The 18,751-nt window shown below is 47.1% G+C and overlaps 1 protein-coding gene across 2 annotated transcripts in view; it reads right to left on the reverse strand.

Moving 5' to 3' along the window:
* Nucleotides 1-18,751, reverse strand: part of LOC138296275 (B-cell differentiation antigen CD72-like) — a 383,066-nt gene that overhangs the window by 87,233 nt on the left and 277,082 nt on the right. The window contains exon 7 of one of the 2 annotated variants that reach the window (XM_069235250.1): nucleotides 9,631-9,791. The exons of the other annotated variant lie outside the window; for it this stretch is intronic. Coding sequence (XP_069091351.1) covers nucleotides 9,641-9,791 — 151 coding nt within the window. The 3' untranslated portion in view covers nucleotides 9,631-9,640. The remainder of the gene's footprint in view (nucleotides 1-9,630; nucleotides 9,792-18,751) is intronic. 2 annotated transcript variants of the gene reach the window in all.

Consider the following 18,751-nt stretch of genomic DNA (forward strand, 5'->3'; position numbering starts at 1 on the left):
GCCATACCAGCCTTCTGAGGTTTTCCAGGCAACCCCAGCTGCTGCCACCTCACAGACAGGTTATTGCCCTTCTGTTGCTCAAGCAGCTAGAACCCAGGAAGGCAGAACAGAGCATTTCCTTTGGGAGAGGGGTGTTACACCCTTTCCCTTTGGAAATAGGTGTGGCATGAGAGGGGTAGCATTCCAGAGACTTTGGAAATGCTTTAAAGGGCACAGATGGTGCCCTCCTTGCAAAATCCAGTCTACACTGGTTCAGGGACCCCCAGCTCTTGCTCTGCTGTGAAATTAGACAAAGGAAAGGGGAGTGACCACTCCCCTGTCCATCACCACCCCAGGGGTGGTGCTCAGAGCTCCTCCTGAGTTTTGCCATCTTAGATTCCAAGGTGGTGGGGCACTTTGGGAGCATCTGAGTGGCCAGTGCCAGCAGGTGATGCCAGAGCCCTCCCCTGAGAGGTGCTTACATGTGTAGCTGAACCCCCTTTCAGGGCTATTTAGGGTCTCTCCTCTGGGTCTTTCCTCAAATTCAGATTGCAAGACTCCAGCAGGAATCCTCTGCATCCTTTACTTCATCTTCTACCAAGAGAACTGCATCTGGACTATCCAGGAACTCTACAAACTGCAACAAAGAAGCAAAGATGACTTCTGCAACATTGTATCTTCAGCTCCTACCAACAATTGCAACTGTTTCCAGGTCATGCATCCTCCGAGGACTGCCTGTCTTCAGCCTACAACAGAAGAAGTGAAGGAATCTCCCTTGAAGTGAAGGAATTACTTCTCTGCTTCAGCAGGCACCCCTCTGCAGCAACTACCAGTGGCGTGGGTCCCATCTCCTGATGAAGTGCGTGGATCCAGCAACATGGGTGGTGGATTGAAGTGGTCCTGATGGTCCTAAGGTCCAGCTGTCCAACTTTGGTGGATGTAAGAGCTTGTCTCCCCGTGCAAGACAGTACCCCCATAATTTAGTTCAGCCCCAAATTCCACCGCCCAAATCGTATTGTGGAGACATCAAAATTATCTATCACAAAACAAACTGGTTTTGTAAGGCAGGCACCTGTGTTTTTGGTCCTGGGATCGGCGGCCATATAGAGAAACACACTGAACCCAAACATTTCTGGAAACTAGACATTCGGGGGAGTCCACAGAGGTGTGACTTGTGTGTATTCCCCAAAGTTTTCTTACCCAGAATACCCTGCAAAGCTGAAATGTTGAATAAAAGCTCTATTTTTCTCGCATTTCTGTCACACAAACTACAGGAATATGCTGGGATCCACAAAATTCATACCAACCAGTGATTCCTCACCTGTCCTGATAAAAACACTACCCCACTTGAGTGCCTACACCTAGTGCTTGCATCAGGAATGGATTACCCCAGGGTCAACAGCTGCCTCATGTAAGGACCAACATTGACCGTTGTGTGATCTATTCCTGTTGCGGGCACCAGGCCTACCCACACAAGTGAGGTACCATTTTTATCGGGAGACTTGGGGGAACACTGGCTGGAAGAAAATTTGTGGCTCCTCTCAGATTCCAGAACTTTCTGTCACCGAAATGTGAGGAAAATGTGTTTTTTTAGCCAAATTTTAAGGTTTGCAAAGGATTCTGGGTAACAGAACCTGGTTAGAGCCCCACAAGTCACCCTATCTTGGATTCCCCTAGGTCTCTAGTTTTCAGAAATGCACAGGTTTGGTAGGTTTCCCTAGGTGCCGGCTGAGCTAGAGGCCAAAATCTACAGGTAGGCACTCTGCAAAAAACACCTCTGTTTTCTGTCAAAAAATGGGATGTGTCCACATTGTGTTTTGTGGCATTTCCTGTCGCGGGCGCAAGGCCTACCCACACAAGTGAGGTATCAATTTTATCGGGAGACTTGGGGTAACGCTAGGAGGAAGGAAATTTGTGGCTCCTCTCAGATTCCAGAACTTTCTGTCACCGAAATGTGAGGAAAATGTGTTTTTTTAGCCAAATTTTGAGGTTTGCAGAGGATTCTGGGTAACAGAACCTGGTCAGAGCCCCACAAGTCACCCCATCTTGGATTTCCCTAGGTCTCTAGTTTTAAAAAATGCACAGGTTTGGTAGGTTTCCCTAGGTGCCGGCTGAGCTAGAGGCCAAAATCTACAGGTAGGTACTCTGCAAAAAACACCTCTGATTTCTGTCAATAAATGGGATGGCGGTCATTCCGACCCCGGAGGTCAAGGACCGCCGGGGCCGGGGTCGGCGGGAGCACCGCCAACAGGCTGGTGGTGCCCCGCAGGGCATTCTGACCGCGGCGGTTTGGCCGCGGTCAGAACAGGAAAACCAGCGGTGTCCCGCCGGTTTTCCGCTGCCCTGGGAATCCCCCATGCAAGCTGCGCCGCCATGGGGGATTCCGACCCCCTCACCGCCATCCTGTTCCTGGCGGTTCCGACCGCCAGGAACAGGATGGCGGTGAGGGGTGTCGTGGGGCCCCTGGGGGCCCCTGCAGTGCCCATGCCAATGGCATGGGCACTGCAGGGGCCCCCGTAAGAGGGCCCCACTTTGAATTTCAGTGTCTGCTTTGCAGACACTGAAATTTGCGACGGGTGCCACTGCACCCGTCGCACACCTTCCAATCCGCCGGCTCCATTCGGAGCCGGCTTCCTCGTGGAAGGGTGTTTCCCACTGGGCTGGCGGGCGGCCTTTTGGCGGTCGCCCGCCAGCCCAGTGGGAAACCCAGAATGACCGCCGCGGTCCTCTGACCGCGGGACGGTCTTCTGGCGGTCCCAGCCAGGCCGGCGGCTACCGCCGCCGGCGGGGGTCAGAATGACCCCTGGATGTGTCCATGTTGTGTTTTGGGGCATTTCCTGTCGCGGGCGCTAGGCCTACCCACACAAGTGAGGTATCAATTTTATCGGGAGACTTGGGGGAACGCTGGGTGGAAGGAAATTTGTGGCTCCTCTCAGATTCCAGAACTTTCTGTCACCGAAATATGAGGAAAATGTGTTTTTTTTAGCCAAAATTTGAGGTTTGCAAAACATTCTGGGTAGCAGAACCTGGTCAGAGCCCCACAAGTCACCCCATCTTAGATTCCCCTAGGTGTCTAGTTTTCAAAAATGCCAATGTTTGCTAGGTTTCCCTAGGTGGCGGCTGAGCTAGAGGCCAAAATCTACAGCTAGGCACTTTGCAAAAAACACGTCAGATTTCAATGTTAAAATGTGATGTGTCCATGTTGCGTTTCCTGTCGCGAGCATTAGGCCTACCCACACAAGTGAGGTACCATTTTTATCGGGAGACTTGGGGGAACACAGAATAGCAAAACAAGTGTTATTGCCCCTTGTCTTTCTCTACATTTTTTCCTTCAAAATGTAAGACAGTGTGTAAAAAAGACGTCTATTTGAGAAATGGCCTGTAATTCACATGCTAGTATGGGCACCCCGGAATTCAGAGATGTGCAAATAACCACTGCTTCCCAACACCTTATCTTATGCCCATTTTGGAAATACAAAAGTTTTCTTGGTACCTATTTTTCATTCTTTATATTTCAGCAAATTAATTGCTGTATACCCGGTATAGAATGAAAACCCATTGCAAGGTGCACCTCATTTATTGGCTCCTGGTACCTAGGGATCTTGATGAACCTACAAGCCCTATATATCCTCGCAACCGGAAGAGTCCAGCACACGTAACGGTATATTGCTTTAAAAAATCTGACATTGCAGGAAAAAGTTACAGAGTAAAACGTGGAGAAAAATGGCTGTTTTTTTCAGCTCACTTTCAATATTTTTTTATTTCAGCTGTTATTTTCTGTAGGAAAACCTTGTAGGATCTACACAAATGACCCCTTGCTGAATTCAGAATGTTGTCTACTTTTCAGAAAAGTTTAGCTTTCCGGGATCCAGCATTAGTTTCACACCCATTCCTGTCACTAACTGGAAGGAGGCTGAAAGCACCAAAAATAGTAAAAATGGGGTATGTCCCAGTAAAATGCCAAAATTGTGTTGAAAAATGTGGTTTTCTGATTCAAGTCGGCCCATTCCTGAAAGGTGGAAAGATGGGGATTTTAGCACCAGAAACCCTTTGTTGATGCCATTTTCAGGGAAAAAACCACAAGCCTTCTTCGGCAGCCCTTTTTTCCCATTGTTTTGAAGAAACCAAAATTTTCACTGTATTTTGGCTAATTTCTTGGTCTCCTCCAGGGGAAACCACAAACTCTGGGTACCATTAGAATCCCTGGGATGTTTGAAAAAAAGGACGCACATTTGGCGTGGATAGCTTATGTGGACAAAAAGTTATGAAGGCCTAAGCACGAACTACCCCAAATAGCCAAAAAATGGCTCAGCATGGGGAGGGGGGGGGGGGGGGGTAAAGGCCCAGCAGATAAGAGGTTAATAAGGGATAACTGGACCTGGTACCCACTATAAATCAGGCCAGCCTTCTACACAAATTTTTATGGCTGAGTGGGTGAATGTGTTAGAAGCCTGAGAACCTTGGAAAGAAACATGGGGACAGTTCCTCAATAGACCTTTTTGTCCTGGATAGAGCCATTACTGAATCCAGTCAGCAGGCTGGCCAAGATAATTACTGATCATATGAGTTAGTGAATCTCTAAGGCATTTGTCGTTCAATAATAGGCAAAAGGAAATGGTAACAATGAGACATGTTGTCCCTTTGGTACTTGTTGTATGAATTAAACATCTACCTAGAAATGCCACATCCTGATCCTCATTATGAATGTGACTGAGGTGCCCCATATAAAGGCAGAAATCAGGTAGAGTCATAAGTGGCACCTAGAGGAGAACATGCACCACTGAGGACCAAAAGGACATTTGCAATTTTTCATGATGACTGGGTGTTGTGGGAGGAATACTGCTTTACTCAAAGTACCAGCATGCCCTTTTAGATGTGAGCTTGGGATTGTTGAAGCATGAAACCTTAAGTTCACTACAGATTCAAGGGTTTCTGATTCTGAACTCTGGACATGAAATGTGGGTGGCGTATTTTCTCAATGCCAACTGTCCTGGACTGTGTTATGATCTTTGAGCTCTTATCCTAGGCTTTTCTAATGAGAAGCTTGTGAGTTAGTGGAAGATCTACAGCTAACTAGAAGTAGCTCTACTGTGCACATGCCAGCCTATGAAATAGGAAGCTTTTGCTTGGTTAAATATAACAGAGAAGAATGTATACATGAGGAAAATGTGTGTATTTGAGCAGATATTTACAGAAAAATGTCTGAACTTCCAAAACATCTGGGAGACATTATTAATATTGTTAACTTAGTTCCACGGGCAGTACAGCTTTGGCTGTTATGTATTACCCAGGTAAAACATTCTGCATTGACAAAGCGATTTTTTAAAAACTGCTGACACCCATGTCTGATGAACTGAGGTGATCACTGCTCATTATCTTGCATATGGTGGCCACTTAATTCATTCTTTCTGATCTCATACAAGTTGCTCAGAATGGTTTTCAATGAGGACACATATCTAATATCACAGAAAACGTTGGGGTCTCAGTCTTAAACAATATAAAAACCCTGTCTAGACTGACAAAGCATACAGAGGGAATGTCAGGAAGTGGTGCTGGAGATGCTGCTTGCCGTTAAGATTAGTTCAAGTGAGGGGAAGAAGTATCTAGAAACCATCTGCACTGAGGGTCTTCCACAATCAATAGCGAATACGGGACTGACTGAAATCAGATTGGGGCGCAGAGGCTGTCAGAAAACGATAATAGAACTCATCCACAAAGTGCTTCTCTACAGAGATGGTGGGTGTAGGAGGCTGGCCTGGCTTGCAGTGGGTACCAGAGGTACTTACACCTTGTGCCAGGTCCAGTTATCCCTTATTAGTGTAGAAGAGGTGTTTCTAGCAGCTTAGGCTGATAGAAGGTAGCTATGGCAAAGCAGCTTAGGCTGACCTAGGAGACATGCAAAGCTCCTACTATACCACTCATATCATATGCACAATATCATAAGAAAACACAATACACAGAGTTACTAAAAATAAAGGTACTTTATTTTTATGACAATATGCCAAAAGTATCTCAGTGAGTACCCTCAGTAAGAAGGTAAGTACTATACACAAGTTATATGTACACAAACCAAAATTAGGTAAGTAAGAGCAAGAAAAGTAATGCAAACAGTGTGTGAATTACAATAGGTTGCAATAGCAGCACATTGGTATAGGGGCAACACAAACCATATACTCCAAAAGTGGAATGCGAACCACGAATGGACCCCAGACCTATGTGAGCTTGTAGAGAGTCGCTGGGACTGTAAGAAAACAGTTAGGGTTAGAAAAATACCCCACCCCAAGACCCTGAAAAGTAGGAGTAAAGTACACCTGCTACCCCTAGAGAGCACAGAAGTCATGATAGGGGGATTCTGCAGGAAGAACAAACACCAGCAGTGCACTGACAACGGATTTCCAGACCTGAGTACCTGTAAGACAAGGGGACCAAGTCCAATAGTCGCGACAGTGTCCAGGGAGGGTAGGAGCCCAGGAAACCCCAGCTGAAGGTGCAAGGAAGCTGTCACCGGTTGGAAGAAGCTTAGAGTTCTGCAAGAAAGAAGAGGACTAGGGACTTCTCCTTTGGAAGACGGATGTCCCACGTCACGATGAAGCTTACAGAGGTAATCCCACGCAGAAAGACCACAAACAAGCCTTGCTAGCTGCAAGGGTTGCTGTACAGGTTTTTGGGTGCTGTTGAGGACCACGAAGGACCAGGATGTCATCTTTTGGAGGAGGAGAACGAGAGGGCACTCAGCAACTCAGAGAGCCCTCACAGAAGCAGACAGCACCTGCAGAAGTACCCCAACAGGCACTTAGAAGAAGAGTGAACCGGAGTCCACGCAAAGTTACAAAAGGGAGTCCCACGATGCCGGAGGACAACTCAGAAGGTTGTGCACTGCAGGACAGAGTGCTGGGGACACAGGCTTGGTTGTGCACAAAGGAAACCCTGGAAGAGTGCACAGGAGCCAGAGCATCTGCAAATCATGCGGTACACCGCTTTGCAGTCTAGCATGGGGAAGCAAGGACTTACCTCCACCAAACTTGGACTGAAGAGTCACTGGACTGTGGAAGTTACTTGGACAGAGTTGCTGTGTTCCTGGGACCATGCTCGTCAGGATGAGAGGGGACCCAGAGGACCAGTGATGCAATCTTTTGGTGCCTGCGTTAGCAGGGGGAAGATTCCGTCAACCCACGGGAGATTTCTTCGGAGCTTCTGGTGCAGGGTGAAGGCAGTATTAGGCGCTACAATGTTGCTGGTAGTTGTCTTGCTACTTTGTTCCAGTTTTGCAGGCGTCCTGGAGCAATCAGCGGTCGTTCCTTGGTAGAAATTGAAGAGGGAGATGCAGAGGAACTCTGGTGAGCTCTTCCATTCGTTATCTGAAGAATTCCCCAAAGCAGAGACCCTAAATAGCCAGAAAAGGAGGTTTGGCTACTAAGGAAGGAGGATTGGCTACCAAGAGAGGTAAGAGCCTATCAGAGGGGGTCTCTGATGTCACCTGCTGGCACTGGCCACTCTGAGCAGTCCAGTGTGGCCCCAACACCTCTGTTTCCAAGATGGCAGAGGTCTGGGACACACTGGAGGAGCTCTGGGCACCTCCCCGGGGAGGTACTGGTCAGGGGAGTGGTCACTCTCCTTTCCTTTGTCCAGTTTCGCGCCAGAGCAGGGCTGGGCGATCCCTGATCAGGTGTAGACTGGCTTATGCAGAGATGGGCACCATCTGTGCCCATCAAAGCAGTTCCAGAGGCTGGGGAAGGCTACTCCTCCCCAGCCCTTCACACCTATTTCCAAAGGGAGAGGGTGTAACACCCTCTCTCAGAGGAAATCCTTTGTTCTGCCTTCCTGGGCCAGGGCTGTCTGGCCCCCAGGAGGGCAGAAACCTGTCTGAGGGGTTGGCAGCAGCAGCAGCTGCAGTGGAAAACCCTGAAAGGCAGTTTGGCAGTACCCGGGTTCTGTGCTATAGACCCGGGGGATCATGGGATTGTCACCGCAATACCAGAATGGTGACAATTCCATGATCTTAGAGATGTTACATGGCCATGTTCGGAGTTACCATAGTGACGGTATACATAGGTAGTGACCTATGTATAGTGCACGCGTGTAATGGTGTCCCCGCACTCACAAAGTGCGAGGAATTTGCCCTGAACGATGTGGAGGCACCTTGGCTAGTGCCAGGGTGCCCACACACTAAGTAACTTTGCACCCAACCATCACCAGGTAAAGGTTAGACATATAGGTGACTTATAAGTTACTTAAGTGCAGTGTAAAATGGCTGTGAAATAACGTGGACGTTATTTCACTCAGGCTGCAGTGGCAGGCCTGTGTAAGAATTGTCAGAGCTCCCTATAGGTGGCAAAATAAATGCTGCAGCCCATAGGGATCTCCTGGAACCCCAATACCCTGGGTACCTCAGTACCATATACAGGGGAATTATATGGGTGTACCAGTATGCCAATGTGAATTGGTAAATTTAGTCACTAGTCTGTTAGTGACAAATTTGGAAAGCAGAGAGAGCATAACCACTGAGGTTCTGGTTAGCAGAGCCTCAGTGAGACAGTTAGGCATCACGCAGGGAACACATACAGGGCACATACTTATGAGCACTGGGGCCCTGCCTGGCAGGGTCCAAGTGACACATAGACTAAAACAACATATATACAGTGAAATATGGGGGTAACATGCCAGGCAAGATGGTACTTTCCTACAGTGGGCACCTTGGATCTAGAGATTATACATTTCCTCGTGCTGCACTAGGCAATGTTACTGCTTATAGGACCTCGTTACGTCGATGTTGAATTACAAGTGTCAAGAACCCTTGTTTCCTAAAGGACTGCAGCATGAACATTTTGGGTTGCAGAGAATTATTCTGAAATCATGTGCAATTGAGAATGAATGTTGAACTAGTTCGTGTGCATTTATTTTGAATTCTGTAGACTGAGCTTTAAGTAATTCCCTGTTACCTATCAACGCATAGAGAGCTGGTGATACAGTGATGTTAATAAGGGATCCACTGCACTCTGCTGACCTCTTTGACTCCGAAAGTGAATAGGGAGTGTGCGGAGTCCAGCGTCTGTTTTCTCCCTATGTAATTTCCCTTTCCTCATTTGTACCACTGGCTAGATAAACCTGTGTAGTCATTGGGGGGGAGATGAGACGGAGGAAATAGCATCACTTACGTTGCATCTTGCACATCACAGTAGTGCAACGTAAATATAAGCATATTAAGAAACCAAGAGCCATAAGTACAAAAAACAGGAATTTTGATTTCCTAATCGTGATTCTTAATAACTCACGATTAGGAATTTCGCAATTCCTAATGTACAAAATAGAGATCTCCAAAAAAGTGATTCCAAATGGGTTCGCAAATCGACCATCCTCATGAGTATAAGTAGGGGAGGTCACAACTGGTGAACAATTAGGAATTGCAGCCACCGCAGGGATTTTGGCCTGCTGAGCCCCCCCTTAATGTTTGACAGGATATCCTGTTCCTTTCCTTTTATTTCTAATGCATTATATCCTAAGGTATTTCTAATGAAGCGAGTTAGAGATACTGTGTGTTTCTGACAGAATATCTATCCGCCAAACTATAAATCAGGTAATAAGTTAATAAAACCCATGGTGAGTATGAAGTGCATGAGACGGAAATACCATTGAAAGATGAGAGTACAATACCTTGCTGGGGCTAGACAGGCATTCCATTTTTCAACTTAATCTTCAATGGGTTTTTTTCACAGATGGATTTATACGCTGTAAAGTAGTTCCATTCGTTGCACAACACTGCCTTCAGCTCGCCTCTGTTTATGATGCCACAGATGTTATTGTTATAAAGATGTCTAAAAGAAATATGGTGAAAAAAAGGTATGTGCTTTAATCGCCAATTTAATAACCACCTCAAACCCCTCTTACTGTTTTCTCAAAACTCTAATCACTGCATGCGACTGTTTACCCTGAAGTATTTTTTGTATTAAAATAATTATACAACTACAAACTTGTAATGTTTAGAACTTTGTGATTGCTTTTCAATAAAGCAAACTTTGTTTTAATGCAGCCTGATTTCCTTAAAGTAAAACAGAATGTGTTTAAAAAGAAAAAATGAAACTTTGAAGTTTCATTTTAAGAAGTAGGCAGTGGTCCGTGGGACCTCTGCCTGCTCCTAAAACATATTTTTTTACATTCTCAAAGGTTAAGGTGTTCCGTGGTGACCCCTTGAATGGTTACCGATACCTCTCAGTAGTCGGAATTTTTTTTATGTTTTAGGACCATAATTCAGTCACAAACCATTCATACAGAACACTGCAGTTCGGTATTTGGAAGGAATGCCCTAAACACTCCACTTCCAAATACTGAATCGCTAAACCAAATTGCAAATTGGTAATAACTTACTGGATCATAATTTGGCATCTGTACATACGAACAGCAAAAATGTTTTTTTGCATAAGGCACCAGGGGCCTCATCTACAAGGAAATGACGCATTGTGGCGCTACAAAAAAGCTTGCTGCACCACTCTGAGCCATTTTGAAAGTGCAGGGATGTGTTGCACTTACAGAAATATGACGCATCCCTGTACTTTCCTCTGCGCTGGCACACAATCTGCTGCCTAGCGCCAATGCACGCACCCTTGCACCTTGGTGCAAGGGTGCCTGCGCTGCAGGAATGATTGTTTATGTGGAGGAATGGACACCTTCCTGCACATAAACAATAATTAATGGCATTTTAGAAAGCAACACACCTAGAAAGAGGAAAAAACAGGAAGAAAATGCATCAGATTTCATGGGTGTTGCATGGGAACACACACAGCAACAGCCATGAAACATCCTTGTCACGCAGTGTTATGCGAGAAAGGGGGCCATATTTACAAGACAGGTGATAGGCAAGACTGGTGATACAGGCCATCCCTTAACCCAGTCTTAATTCTCCAGAATCCATAATGCTATGCTAAATATGGTGGGAATATCTAACAAGCACATATAAGTATCTGGTGCACGATTAAAGATGATGTCATTCTATTTTTAATGTCCCACTCGGTAGCTATCTAGTGCTGGGGTTACAGAAATTAATCATGCTAAAGTTAAAAGAGTAATATTAAGAATTGCAGACCCTGAATTGCCTGAAAAATCTGGTGTTAATTGATTTTTTATAGTTTATCAGCACTACAATTGTCTAGAGTATATATTACATATACATGTTCATGTGAATGCTAGGATTCAAATTATTTTAGATACCGAGACTAGGGAGCCCTTTGTAAACTGTAGAGTGCTTTATAAAATTAGCAGTAGATAGAGTTTGCTTCCTCACTTGTCCTGCATGTTGTCCTGAGCTGCGTTTACAGAGTCCCTCCTCCATCTGGGTTTTATGGTTTGTATAGTTTCCAATTTTCATTGGCAGGAAAGAACGTTTGTGCTCAGGCGAAACTGTGAACCAGTTCCAGTGAATCCTTGACAGAGAGCAAAATTTGGACAAAGATTGGGAATTTTGTTTAGTCTAATAGCCCAACCAAAGTTTGCTTATCATGTGGACTGGTCTGATGCCCCACCCATGCAGACTGTGCTTTGGGAATGGGGCAGGAATCCATCTACCTGCAATAGACAAGTAGCAAAATGATTGCCATGGCAATGAATATACCCAAAATATTCCCACGGGGTGAAATATGCAAAGGAATGGAGCTCCTGCTGTCACTCATGATGGGTGCTCACTGGGGAGCCAGAGGGGCCTCAGGACATCGGGTCTTTCCTCATGGTCCCAACATTAAACATGCTGTGGGTGACCCTGGTGGGCACCGGGGAATCCACTTTAAAATAATGGCCTGCTTTCACCAGCAACCACTATAGGTGCAGGCTGGGGGGCCGGCAGGGGTCGAAGAGGCCTCTGACCTTAAACTTAATATAAATTATGGGAGTTATTGGAGGCTGGCCCTGTATGTAGTGTACAAAATCGAGTACACTATGCAGAGGGTTCAGGCAACCACACGTTGGTTTCCAGAGGTAAAAATTAGACCACCTAATTCTCCAATTTTAAGGTAGCTGGTCGAGCAGTTAGGCTAATCCAGGAGAAGTATTTGCTGTACTCACAAATCGAATCATGCACCACAAACACTCAATGAATAACTCAAGACCAGAATTTATAAAAATACTTCAGACTTTTATATAAATTTTAAGACCAAGACCTTTAGAATACATTCAGTACTTTTCAAGTTATGACTTTCTGAAGTTTTAGCAAAGTTAGTCTTTCTGTGCGTAATTATGCACCATTGAAATCAATGCACAGTCACCTTTAAAGATGCAGTAAAAATCACACAGTTGAGTTACCAGTATCTTCCCTTGCAGGATGGCCGGAGTGGTCGGTGGGCACTCTGTGCCAGCTGGAGAGTCTTGGACAGCTCCGGTTCCGGGGGTGAGCAGCGTTGGAGAGGTTCTTGGCACAGGCACAGGGCCACCTGGAGGGGCCACTTGGAAAAGGAGCTGGTTTGCGGAGTTAAAGATGGTACCTTGGGGTCCCCTTGGGCTGTTGAGGTCGCAAGGGGTTGGGGACCTGAGACACACTGCAGATCCCACAATGCAAGGCTCAGGGTGGCCAGGTGCAGGGCGAGTTGGAGGTCCAGGAGCTGTGCGCAACGGAGTCCTTTGGAGCTGGAGGTGAGTCACTTTGAGGGCTGCTTACAGGACAACAGGGGCACTCTGGTTGGAGGTCTGGGGTGTTCCTGAAGTCCCTTGACTGGAGCTTCCTCCTGATCCTTTTTGAACTCTGAAGGAGCTGGTTTTCTGCTGGTATGACATCAGCTGACCAGTACTCAGGGTACTGCTATAACTCAGCCACTAGAGGGCGCAGTGCCACCAAGCTTGGCACAGTCGTAGGTCACATGTGGGTGTTCGTCGGTGTGTTGTCAGGTTCAGCTGAGACTTCTGGTCACAGAGATATTGGCGATTCACTGGTTTGTTGCTCCTTAGCAGGGTTCTGGATTTTCTTGAGTTGTGCCTCCACTCAGGAAGGAGATTTAGGCTATTTGCCAAGCTTAGAGGTCCTCCGGACCTTTTGAGGTCAGTCCAGTGGTCAGCTCCTCCACAGTGGCAATTGCTGGGACTCTGGTGCAGCAAACAGGGGTCTTGGAACCTCTTCTGATGCAGCAGGTCCTCGGTTCTCGTCCTGGCGGGTTCTTTGGGGCTTTCTTCTTTCTTTCTGTTCAATCTAAATCCTTGGTCTATGGGAGCCCACTAAATACTGAATTTAGTGGGTGTTTTAGGGGGAATCTGGCAGTGTCCAATGGGACACTTACCCTTGGGTGGCTTCACCACTGGAGTGACCACTTCTTGTGGGAAGGGTCACTTTCCTAAACCCGATTGTCTATTTTCCCCCATTCCAAGATAGAGAAAAATTAGATAGATGGTCCAACTCGCATGCAAGCCCTTAGGGGTGGTGCATGCTCAGTGAGGCCACTCCTCCTACCCTTTGTCTGGTTTCCCGCACCAAATAGGTGTTTGCAAGGGGGGAAGCCCTCTGCTGCTAGCAGCAGGCCTTGGGGCTTGAGTTTTGGGGCAGTAGCCCTTTGAAGCTTACCGCCAGGGTGTAGCACATTCCTGAGGGAGGGGGTGTTAGCTCCTCCACCCAGGAAGGGCTTTTTCTTACAAACCAGAGAGCCATGGCTCTCCCCTAGGCTTGTTTATTGGCTGTCTGGAGTGGCAGGCTGGATGGAACCAGTCTGCAACTATGCCAGTTAGGGTTAGCTTTTGCAGGGGGCACCTCTGAGGTGACCCCTGGGTATATTTAGGGTTAAATCCAACACTGGTACCAGTTTGAAATTAATAGTCTGAGTTGTTTGATACCAAACAACCCAGGGTGCAGAGTAGCCATCATGTAACTGGGAAACTGGTGTTTGACCATTGTCCAGTACATGTATTTAAAATGGCTGCTCTGTTCACTCACTATGTCTTTGGTTTGCCAAGGACACAGTGGGGGCATATTGCTCATGCAGCTATGCCCTCACACATAATATGGTGCACCCTGCCTTAGGGCAGGAAGGCCTGCCAGAGGGGTGACTTACCCATAATATATGCAGTGTAGGGTGGACACAGCACACAGAGAGTGTGCCATGTCAAGTTTGTCCTTTTAGGTTTGCCCTAGTATACGCAGCCTGCAATGGCAATGCTGGGTGCATATGGATGCAGGGCCCTTGGGGGATGGCACAATCAGTGCTACTGCCCCAAGGGGTCTACTCTTAGTATCTCTTGCCCTGGCTACTGGGATACCCACTTACTAGGGACTTATAGGGGTATTTAAGAGTGTATCCGATTGTGCCAAGCATCACAACAGATTTAGGGAAGGAGCTCTGGCCCAGGGAACCTTGTTATCAGGGGGCCCTGGGCAATACAACTTCTAGAACACATCAACATCAGGCAAAAAGTGGGGGCTAACCATGCAAAAAGAGGGCTCCTCTCACAGGTGTCCCTCGTGGAAATGGACACCCAAATAATATTTTAACAATTAATGAAAAGAATAATCCATGAGTGGTGGTGTTATATATCTTAGGAGTTAAACCTGAGTGTACAGGTTTAGATCTCTTAACCGTATAGTGCAAGGACTTAGGGCATTATATATTAAATTTAATTATCAAATAGCAATTAGGAAATCACAATTTCTAATGTACAAAAATGTATACCTCTCAAAAAGTGATTCCTAGTGGGTAGCAAATTAACCTACCTCATAATTATTAATAAGGTATGACACAGCTTGCAACCCATTAGGAATTACAGCCATCACAGGAATGGTGGCCTGCTAGGGTCAGCAGACCACCATGCCTGTGATTGTTTTTTTTCAGTAAAGAATACATTTTTGCAACCGTAATTCAGTTGCAAAGCATTCATACACACCACTATGATTCTGTATTCATTAGGGATGCTCTAAACACACTCCAAATTTCAAATCGCTAAAAACAAATTGAAATTCAGTATCATGTTACCAAATCGCAATTTGTGATTTGTACATATGAAAACGCATTTCTGTGAATCGGGCTATTTCTGACAGCAAATGCTTTGTACATATGGCTCTAAGTTCAATGTGCTGTATATGAGGAATTCTAATCTGATTTACTGCAGATCCACACTCTGCCGCCCAATGGCACAGGGGAAGAGGTGCGTTCTCATAAAGAAACAGGCCCCTTGTTTTCAGGGATGCAGTGAAAATTGAGAAACCCACCTTTTGTGCTTAGAATGTGTAGGAAAGACCTCCTTTTTGCCCTGGTCACCCCCAACACTTTTTGGACAGGTACTGGTAGTTACTGACTCTTGGCTGTGCCCTGGGTACTGCTTACCAGTCCCAGGGCCAGTGCTCTGTGTAAAATGGATATGTAAATTAGGCTAATTATAATTGGCTAAGTTAACCTACCTATAAGTCCCTAGTATATGGTAGGGCATGTAGGTTTAGGGACCCCAGCATAGGTAGTGCACCCATAGGTGCACTGCTGAGGTGCCCAGTGTCATTTTAAAGTAAGGCCTGCCTTGCTGGCTGCTTTTAAATTAAAGTTATATGCAAATTCGATTTTGCAATTAAAAGTAGTTCCAAAGTCTTATACTACCTTATTTTTACATATAAGTCACCCCTAAGGTGTGCCCTATGTGCCCCTAGGGCTGGGTGCCATGTAACTATAAGCAGGGACTTTATAAAAATAGTTTTATAAGCCCTGGTGCGGTAAAAACAGCCAAATTTGTTTTTCCCTCATTGTAGTAAATGGCCTTCATAGGCTAGAATGGGGAGACTTTATTTTAATTTTTAAAGTCTCCTTAAATAATGCATATAAAGTATTTGGTATCAAATTAATTGTTGTAATAAATCCCACAATTTCCAGTTGTGGGATTTAATATAACTTGTTCAGGTAAAGAGTTTTAGACTTTACCTGAAAAGTGGCCAGTTTCAGCCCTGCATTGTTTTTGCTGCTGTGCTCTGATTGGCCAGCCTCTAGCAGCTTAGCCAAGCTGCCGTGATGAGGTGTGAAGTGGCCTGGCTTCACACAAAGGAATGTGCCTGTGGGAGGGAATCTCCCCTCAGCAGATGGTGAGGCAGGAAGGGGTGAGGGCTGTCAAACTGGTCTTCAAAGGCAGAGGAGGACATTGGGAGCAACCAGCAACACCCCCACATCCTGCAACCCCAGAAAACTAGGTGCCCCCTTGATTAGAATAGGAGAGGGCAGGAGAGGGGTGTCTTTATGATTTTTTAGCCACACCAGTGGGTGGGCTCAGCCAGATGTAACCTCCAAAAATCAGATTCAGCCATGATGGATTTTTGGAGGATGTTGCCTCCTGGGATTGATTTTTGCCACACTTCCCAGGAAGTGGTCATCACAGGGGGAAGGACCCTGCACCTGATTGGAGAACCAGGACCCCCCTGCTTTTCACCCAGGAGCAAGGATAAAACTGTCAGACCTGCACCCACACCTCAGTTCCCTACCACATCCAACAAGGAAGAACAACAGAAGAAGAAGGACTGCCCTGCTGGACCCCTGGCCTGCACCTGGAACCTGCACTCAGAAGGACTGCACCAGCTGCACACTTGGGCTTCACCACAAGAAGGACTTTGCGTAGCTTCAACTGCTTCAAGGAGGGACTCCCTGTTTGCTACAGGTGAAAAATTGCTACCAGAGTCCCCTTCACCAACTCCTGAAGAAAGCGACCAGCTGACCACTGTCCAGTGGCCAAAAAGGAGTTTGCGCCAGGTGCATTCTGGGAGTTGTAGTCCGCACCCCCCAAGGACCATCTCAGAACTTCTGAACCCTTGGGGTGAGCTGTGGACCCCTAAAGAACCTTAAAAGGACATCTGGGAGAAGCCCCAGAAGTTTGGAGAAGTTTGGACAACTTTTGTAAAAAAGCTTCATAGAAGGACCGACCCGCCGCGGCAACTCTAGCCGGCTTTCCTCAACCGCGACCCGGCCTGATTTGCTGGTTCGTCCCGGTGAAGAAAATCTCAGAAAAAGAGACTAAGGGGGTCATTTTGACCCCGGCGGGCGGCGGTCGCCGCCCGCCTGGAGGGAACCGCCATATGGCCGCTCCGTGGTCGAAAGACCGCGGAGGCCATTCTGGCTTTCCCGCTGGGCTGGCGGGCGACCGCCAGAAGGCCGCCCGCCAGCCCAGCGGGAAACCCCTCCCCACGAGGAAGCCGGCTCCGAATGGAGCCGGCGGAGTGGGCATGTGCGACGGGTGCAGTTTGCACCCGTCGCTTATTTCAGTGTCTGCTAGGCAGACACTGAAATACACAGTGGGGCCCTCTTACGGGGGCCCCTGCCGTGCCCATGCCACTGGCATGGGCACGGCAGGGGCCCCCAGGGGCCCCGCGGCACCCCCTACCGCCATCCTGTTCCTGGCGGGCGAACCGCCAGGAACAGGATGGCGGTAGGGGGTGTCAGAATCCCCCATGGCGGCGCAGCAAGCTGCGCCGCCATGGGGGATTCCAAGGGCAGCGGTAAACCGGCGGGAGACCGCCGGTTTACCCTTTCTGGCCGCGGCAGAACCGCCGCGGTCAGAATGCCCTTTGGAGCACCGCCGGTCTGTCGGCGGTGCTCACGTGGCCGGTGACCCTGGCGGTCACCTGCCGCCAGGGTTTGAATCAGGCCCTAAGTCCGAAGGTAAAAAGTTGACCGGGACCTCCCAGCCAGCGTATCCGAGGAGGGCTCCATGGACGTCGGATCAAGATCCAGGTTTACCCCAGTCGCAGGATTTTCACCTCGAAAAAACGACTAAGTCCGAACGTAAAAATCTCCACCGAGGATTCCAGCATTGCGTATCCGGAGAAGGGCTCCAGGAGGTCGGATTGGACTGGCAGGTTCATCCCGCTGAAGAAAATCTTCGAAAAAAAGACTAAGTGTGAAGGTAAACTTTTAACCGAGGCCTCCCGCGGCTTATAGCCGAGCAGGGCTTCATCGCGGTCGGCTTTAAACTTTGACTTTGCCCCGGTCGAGGTGCAACCAGATGACCCGATTGGCGCTTTTTGTTTCTAGGAGCTAAAAAAATAATAATTCTTTAAAAATACATATCTTCGGTTCCCCTTATCCAATTTTATTCGTTTTGGTGTCATTTTAAAGATAAAAATATAATCTATTTTTATAAATTGGTTTTGGATTTTTAAACTGTTTCCTGTGTTTTATTTAAATACTGTTTTGTGATATTTGAATGCTTTACACTCTGTCTCCTAAGTTAAGCCTTGACCCTCGTTGCCAAGCTACCAAGGGTTGAGCTGGGGTTAATTTACTGAGACCTAACTGAACCTTAGTGGAGGTTAGTGGCCTATTGCTAAGTGTAGGTACCTACCTGCCCTTACCAATAACCCATTTTCCAACAGAATGTCACACTCAAATATCTGTACTAATAATGACTCACTGTGGTCCTCATTATGACTTTGATGTTTTTTTACACAAGGCTGCCGTGGTGACGGCCACCAAAAGAACACCATGTTGGAAGTAATCAGACTGCCATATTATGAGTCACACTCTGAAGACTGCCACCAAACAGCTGAAAATCCAACACAGCCAGGACACAGGAGGGTGGGTAAGAGGGGGTCCACCACCAGCACCACCCGTCTAACAACTTTCCTCCCACCACATTATGAGCCACAAATCACCACAGCGGTTCTTCAATGGCAGAAAACTATTGGTGGGGTAAACCGCTGCGCTCAAAAACCCACTGCAGACAGAACACAACAACACATTGGACCGTTCAAATCCCCCACACCTAATACATACACACATCAGACACACCTACTCACAGTACTATATGACACACCCTCACACAACCCACAATCATTTGCTACCAAAAC

The sequence above is a fragment of the Pleurodeles waltl genome, chromosome 1_2 (assembly GCF_031143425.1).
Source record: "Pleurodeles waltl isolate 20211129_DDA chromosome 1_2, aPleWal1.hap1.20221129, whole genome shotgun sequence".
Lineage (NCBI taxonomy): Eukaryota > Metazoa > Chordata > Amphibia > Caudata > Salamandridae > Pleurodeles > Pleurodeles waltl.